The following is a 7590-nucleotide window of genomic DNA, read 5'->3' on the forward strand; positions in this document are numbered from 1 at the left end:
GGGGCGGCTCGGGGCGGGCTGGAGCGGGGCAAGGGTGGGGCAGGGTGGGGCACGGGCGCACCAAAAGATAGGATCCGGTAAGAAAACCTCGCCCAGTGCGCCTTTCAGCATGGTGGAGGCGGCTGCCCTGACGACGGAACAAACTTTGGGGAATTGTTTGGATTAAAATGTCCCGCTGTGCGCCGCGCTGTTCCCCGCTCCGCCACCGCCCCCGCTCGCCACGCCCGCAGGGGGCCTCGCCGGCAGAGTCACGGAGACAGGAAGGAAATTAGAGACAATACGCTTCAATTATATAAAACACCGCGCTCGGAAGGGCGGCGGGCACAGGTAAACGAGCGCGCCAGGCGAAATTGGCAAGTTTAATTACTGCATTTTCTCCATACGGTGAAACAAGTCCACTTCGAGAAATCGTTAACCTTCTGCTGAACGTCGGCAGTCAAAATACCCATTCCCAAAAGTGCATCGCGTGGCGTTTAATGCAAAGCTCCCAGCCCCCACAAAAACAACAACAAAGAAACTCAATAATGTGTGCATAAGTATCCACAATTTTGATGACAATGAATGCAGTGTGTTGTTTTCTTTTTTGTTGTTTTTCTTTGTTACAGTGTCCTCAGTCCGTTATCGTCCAATAAACGGTCCCTGTAGCGCCCGCCCACGGAGCCTCCAGAGTCGTTTGACATGGTGAAAGAGTAGTCGTAGCCCGGCGCGATCGGTGTCTCGCGTGCCAGGCAGGCACGTGGGTAGGGACTAGGGGAGGCCCCTCACCACGGCGACACCTCCCGCAAGGCCCGGGCGGCCCCACTGCGCCTGCAGGCCGACGAACAAGCGAGGCGTAATTACGGGGTATACAAGAAAAAGGAAAAGAATAATAATAGTAAAACCTAAAAAACTATAACGAAATGAAAAAAAAAGTAGCAGTGGGTAGAAATAAAACGGCGGGGATGACGCGAGTGCAGCGCAAAGGTGGTGCGCACAGGGAGGCCGCCTGAGGGTTTATACAAAGAGGAGGCGCGGCAGTGAGTTTAAAGAATGGCGAGAGGAGAAAAATGAAGCAGCTCCCCGCACTTGCCGGACGATGGAGAGAAATTGAAGGGAGGCCGGGGGAAGAGATTCTTTCCTTTTTCTCAGCTCGCGCTAATATTTTAGCAAGTGGTGCTGCAGGGTGGCCAACAGCAGCCGCAGCAGCAGGCCGTTAACCTGACGGGGCGACGCAGCTGCGTTGCGGCGGTCGCTCGCCATGACCGCGGACCTCGTGCCCCGAGGTAAGACAACGACCGAACATCGACCTTTCCACAGAGCAGCGGCAGCATCATCAGAAGTAGCAGCATCAGAAGCAGCAGCATCAGCAGGCGGCTTTAGAATAAGGCAAAGCACCGTGAAGGGAAAAGGAAGTAGGGGCGAAAAAACTAAAAGGAAAATAGAGAATAGAGATGGTTCATCTGCACAAAATGTGGGGCCCGTTTTCTGCATCTGAACTGCACTTATAATAGTTTCTTTGTTTCAAGAAAATTTCAATGGTAAATTAATGCTATCATATCATGGGACGTTTTCAATGCAATGCGGAAATGATATGAAATTTTCTATTGACATACATGATAAAACTAATTTTCGGGTAAATTCCCGCAATTAAAAAAACAAAAACAAAACAATTTTTCTGGGCGTGGACAGCAAAGCAAGCCCTTTTAAGTTTTAAAGGAAGAAAAAAATTCTAAATACAGGGGCTCATGTTCTCCGCGCAGCGCTCATTGCCACGGCAGCTCCTGGCCGTACGTACCCCGTTGCGCCGGTCGGGCCCACCCTCCGGCCTTTGCGAGCAGGCTGCGATGAACCACGATAAGTTCATTCGACGAACGTCAAGGCCACCCACTGGCGCTAGTTAGTTGTTCGCTTGCTGAGCACAGACTGTGGTGGCCGGGAGTAAACGTGTCGGCAACAGGTCAAAAAAAGGGTAAAACAAAACTAAAAATGTTCCGAAAGACACTGGCTCTGCGGCGGACAACCCAAACAGCCGTTATAACAGCCTGACGCTGATGGCCGCTGCTGCTGTTGTTCGCAGGAAAAATAAAAGTACCTTGCGCGTTGGTGTGTGCAGGTTTTTCTAGTTATTCAACCCGAGAGGTTCAATTTTGTGTTAGTGGAACTGTCATCGCGGGTCGGGGCGCATTCGCGTCAGCAAACTTGCCTTCCACCCCTCGCCCCCGTGCACACGACTTTTCAATTTCCACGTGCATGAGCGTGTGCTGCTGGTTCATTTCCGGTCTACTTGACTCAGATTGCGGAAGGTGGGTGTACGATGTGTGTGTCTCTGTATGGTGGCCGGTTACATTCGCCGTGTGTGCCGCCGGGAGAATTTTGACGGCGGGGCCCCGATTCAGACTTTCTCTTTCTCTCTCTCTCTCTCTCTCTCTCTCTCTCTCTCTCTCTCTCTCTCTCTCTCCCTCTCCCTCTCTCACACACACACAGTGGTTCGTACGGCTGCAGCGCGCCTCCACACAGGGGCCAATCATGGAGGTCCTGGCTACGCTGAGGGGGGAGGGAATGGGGGGTTGCAAAGCCCTATCTGCGCCGTGACGGGAATCGACGAGAATAGCTCTCCTCCCCCCCCTCCCCCAACTGATCCGCAGCCACACGTCCAGTGTCACATTTCGTGTCAAACGATGGGAGGATGAAATTCCGGCAGCTGCTGCTGCTGCTGCCGCTGCCCGACAGTGCCGCTCTGTTCGATACAGCGCGCGGGGAGGCGGCCGGTATGGCCGCGCGGCGGGAGTGAGAGAGGGAGTCCATGAGGACGCTCGTTAGCAAGCATTGTGGGCGGGCGCGGTGCATCCCTGTGTCGGCGGACGAGCAGTTTAGTCACCCTCCTCGGCCCGTCGCGTATACCGCCGCGGCGATGAGCGACGCTGGCAAAACTCACCTTTGCACGAGTGCGAAATACGTTTCGACTTTCATTTCTATGTAGAGAAAGCCGCACAGGTGCTAGAAACAATGGGTGATTATGTGCATCTCTAGCAGTTTAAATTCAATTCGTTACCACTAGCCATAAGCGACCAACGGCTCTGTTTTTCTAGTGGGTCCGCATGGTCTCATGCATACTCGCGTGCGGGTGGCGAGGCGTCCGACACAACAACAAAACCGGGGCAGACAGTCCGTCTGGGATGGGTGGCAGGGCGTGGCCTGGCGCTGCGGGCGAGGGTAGTAGGTGGGGGGGGGGGGGGTGAAAGGCCACGCTCCTTGACGCTATTGTGCTGTCGTCGGGCGCTCTCCTTTCCGACGCATTCTAATGGAATCAAAAACAAACTGAAATAAAATGGAATCGGGTGATCGGGCGATTGTAATGTAATAGGCCTTACCACTTTCTTCACAATATTGGTACAATTCAAAGTAAATCCCCAGCATTTATGATGGTCGTCTGCTTAGAAGAAAGTAAATTTATGGATATGCGGTTCGTTCGTTAGGCCTACAGGAAAAAACCGCAAAGCATAAGCAAGCGTGGTAGAACGTTTTTTTAGAACTCGAGAACGAAACGGAAGGTGCTCCTATTCTGTTACCCATTTTCTTTTCCAGTAAACTATTGATTATTGATTTTTTGGCTTTTTTTCTCTAATTTTTAATGGCATTGTTCATGGAAACGTTCCCTTGATAAAGTAAATAGCAGTATAACCGAATAGCGAACAACGCTACAGGCTGCCTAGAGCGCTGCTCGTACCCTGGGTCGCACCCACCCTCTTCCCAGACAGTTCTTTAAGCACCACCCCGAGTTTTGAAAGCACCGCGCGACGTGACACGGCGGGCGACGCGCGCTGCCCGACTGTGTCTGTGCCGGCCTTGCTTATGCGTCCCGACGTGGAAAACAGGGGTGACAAGTCAGAGACCCACCTCCCCGAGTATAAAAGCATCTCGTCTCTCTGCCGACGAGAAAGAATAAAGTATTCCAGGTCACAGCAAGGCAGGTCCGCGAGGGGCCCGGCCCGCTCCGCGTGGGCGCCGTGAGCAGATGAACGGGCGAGCAAAAGAGAATCCCTCCGCCAGAGGGGAGCGAACACAGTATACAGAGGGCGGAATTTCCCAACGAAATATGTACAAATAGCTTAGACACATGATTTTCCAAAACATTGATTTTTGAGAAATTTCAAAACAATTTGAAAAACTTAACATTTTACACCAAAGCTAGGTAAATGACAATTTGGGAACACACTCACAAATAATGGTTAAAAGTTCATGAGAATTTTCCAAAAAGTTTGAAACTTTCGAAGGCGTTTGGAAATTTTTAAAAAATATTTTTTGCACTGACGATGTAAGTCCTGATTCTCCTAGCCTGGCGGAGGCCACCATTAAACCCCGACCTTCGCCCACGGCGCTGCCTTCCTCGTCACAACGCGAGTAATACGGGCCCATATTGCTGCACGGAGGAGGATGGTTGTGCAAACGTCCGACGTGCTCACTCAGCGCGCACTCGCTCACTCCCCGGCCTCGGCAGCCACTTCCCGAGCAAACATGACGGCCCCTCGGCCCCCAACCAAGTCTTGCTGCGACTTGCACCAGACCTCTGCTGCTGCGAAAATGATGAAAATGTCACGTTCGTCCCGGGCGCTATAGAAAACGTCCTGGCCGTTTTCACGGTGCTAACTTTGTGTATCGCCCACTTTTTTCCTTTACTTCTCAGAACGCCATGGCGTTTGCGTGAATTAAATACCGTATATTTTCGAGCATGAAAATGGCAAACGACCCCCGAATGTCGTTTGCTCTATGACAGCGCCTGCGTATTGCCCCTTGGAGCAGACGAAGTGGCCGCGGGAGCCTAGCCATACAGAACCCATACCACGTCCCTTATTTCTTCCCAAGTGCATCCCCCATAGGCCGCGCCCGCCCCTAACTACTTGCGAGGGGCCGGCGGGTGGCAGGCGCGCTGGTTTGTGCGGCTTAGCGTGGCTGCGGTTGGATAGGGTGGCCCGGGGGGGGTGAAGGGCGGCGGGCATAACACCATGGCAACACTACTGCCTTGCTGATCAAAGTTTGTCCTGAGCGCGGTGCAGCGAGAGGAGCGCGGCTCTGGGTGCGGGCCAGTCGCGCGGAGGCGGCAGATAAACCCCCCCTCCGCGTGGGCGTGCGGCGCGACGATAGAGACTGAGGAGGACGAGGACGCTAACTCTCGCGCAAACACAGAATCGTCCCGTTTCGTGAGAATGTCTTTTTCTTTAAGACGCTGCCCATGGCCCCTATCACGTTGCACTCCCCTCTCTCAAGTTCGTGTGCGGGGTCAGGCTGGGGTAGAGCATACGGCTTCATCATCATCATCATCACCGGTGTTTCATAAGCCGCAGCCGTCTGTTTACCCAACTCCAAATTACACACGAGAGCAAGGCGCTGGCGGACGCAGCGCGTCTTTGGAGGGTCGTGTGACGCGGGGAGGTGTGGGCGGCACAGTGGGCGGCACACCTGCTTGCGCTGCACGGGCTCCTCGTTCTCACAGAGGCAGGACGGTCTAATTGGAAGAGAATTTGAAACTTGTCGTGTATGTTGAAGATTTTAGTTTAATGGGGACAGGTGTTTGAGAGACCCGAAATATAGTTTTAACTTTAACATTAAATGATTATAATATAGCTTGCAAAGATTCGTTAGTTATTGATTGTGAAGGAAATCGTTTAAAAAAATATAAAATCGGCCAAAATTGTTTTTGAACGGATTCAACAGTGAAGAGTTTAAACAAAAATAAACAAAAGTTTGCAAACTTAAAAAAACAAAAACAAAAACAAAAAAAAAAAAACAACAAGAAAAACGTCCGTGTGAGTATGAGTTGTGCTCTTGGTATATAGCATCACATGATGAGATCCTCTACCACAAGGTATTCGAAGGCGCTGCGTCAGGATTAGCTAATCATGGCTTCATTACTCTTTGCCCCATCTTCGCAGAAACGAAAGACCATTTTCCTCTCGCAGCTACCATCAGATGAATTGGTCCCGTGTCCATGGCAGGGCCTGGCCCGGACGGGGACCCGCCGGCACAAAGCAGGAGGAGCCAGGAGTACCACCACCAGCGAGGTCAGCGGGGCGGGGCTCGGAGAGAGGCTACCTCACCCCTATAGTATTCCCTCTTTTGCCATCGTGCCTTATTTCTCCTTTGTGATGCCCGGGGAGTGGAGAACACTTCCAGATAAAGATTGAAAAGGAAAGAGGATTGAGAAAGCGGCCGTGGAGGTAAGACAGGGAGCCCTCTCGGTCCACAGAGCTGGGAAGCAAAACAGAGCGCGTCGAGCAGACACCCTTCCACTTCGGCCCAGGTGGCTTATCGTGCACACTCACCACCTCCTTGACGTGTACGTCGTCCTGACCAGGCCGGCCGAAGGTGCTCCAGGGGACGTCCTCCCAGTTGGCGATGGGTGGTCCGCGCATACCGTGGGACTGCAGATGAGACTGCACGCCCATCCTCACGCCCGATCACTCACAAACACCTTGTCCGGTTTTATTTTTGTTTCGACTGGACGAACGCAAACACAAACCGACACACGCGCGCGCGCGACTGTATCTCCGCGGCGGCCCGACTGGAGTGCCGCCCAAAAGCAAATGAGGCTCGCGAGCGTCGCCCGGCTCGCAGAGATAAGGGCAGGCGCAGCTGTTGCTCGCCTCGCCCGCCCGCCCGCGCGCGGGTCAGTGGCACCGGGCGGTGACTTCTTTAAAACTATACTCCACGGTCTCCTTCGTGTCGCCTTTCTCACTCTCTCTATTGCACTCTCTCCGTCGCGCTCACTGTTTTAGATACGCCTCCAATAACACCTCGGGTTCTGCCGAGCGCCGCCAAGAGTGCCGCGGCAATATCCAAAAACAGAGTTCGAGTTAAAGGTTGGGTCGGACTTCTTATTGGGTTTCACGACGGCGGGAACTTTAAAGACGCAGAAAGTGACGCCCGCAGCAGAGCCCGAGGTGCGTGGACGACTCCGGTGACAGTGAGAGCTGGATTTCGGTTGTCGAGCTGCACGGAACGCTCCAGGGAAGGCGCAAAATGTAAATGCGCCAAAGTGCTAATTGCCTTTCGTTTATTTAATGTAAAATGACTCTATCAAGAATGAAATCAATAAAACTTGTCTTCCGACCAAAACCAACAGAAATCCAACTGACACAGCAGAGGGAGCAAAATATCAGTGCACGGATAAACGGACAGATAACACGTGACCGTAACACAAAACACACCTGTAAAACACACACACACACACTCAACAACGGACACAAGAGGGTTGGAGTGAGAGCGATTGCGGCACGAGTGAGATAGAGAGTAGGCGGTGCGCTCTGTTCGAGGGAGACGGCACGAGTGGCTGGGCCCGCGTTCACCGGGTAGCGCCGGCCAGCATCGGGGGAGCCGCTCGGCGCCGGTCGGCTCCCGGCTCGGCTCGCCTTCGGGGGGTGCGGCGGTGGCGGCTCGGCCCGGCTCAGAGCGGGATCACGGCGTGACGTCACCGATGGATCGTACGAGGAGATCCGCCGGGATTTCGTTATTTCCGCCCACTTTCTATTTATGTGAGAATGTACACAAAGCGGATTGCCGGAGCGGTGCGTTTGGGATATACAGTACAGGATAATATACAGATTGTAGAACGAG

At 53.2% G+C, this 7590-nt stretch overlaps 1 protein-coding gene across 9 annotated transcripts in view; it reads right to left on the reverse strand.

The window, feature by feature from the left end:
* LOC113208657 (synaptotagmin-7) overlaps positions 1 to 7590 on the reverse strand; it is a 305230-nt gene that overhangs the window by 195924 nt on the left and 101716 nt on the right. For 3 of the 9 annotated variants that reach the window (XM_052272431.1, XM_052272429.1, XM_052272428.1), the window contains exon 1: positions 6300 to 7284. The exons of the other annotated variants lie outside the window; for them this stretch is intronic. In XM_052272431.1, coding sequence (XP_052128391.1) covers positions 6300 to 6422 — 123 coding nt within the window. In that variant the 5' untranslated portion in view covers positions 6423 to 7284. Of the gene's footprint in view, positions 1 to 6299; positions 7285 to 7590 lie in introns of those variants that run through there. 9 annotated transcript variants of the gene reach the window in all.

This window comes from Frankliniella occidentalis, unplaced genomic scaffold (genome assembly GCF_000697945.3).
Source record: "Frankliniella occidentalis isolate FOCC.00 unplaced genomic scaffold, Focc_3.1 Scaffold204, whole genome shotgun sequence".
Taxonomy (NCBI): Eukaryota; Metazoa; Arthropoda; class Insecta; order Thysanoptera; family Thripidae; genus Frankliniella; species Frankliniella occidentalis.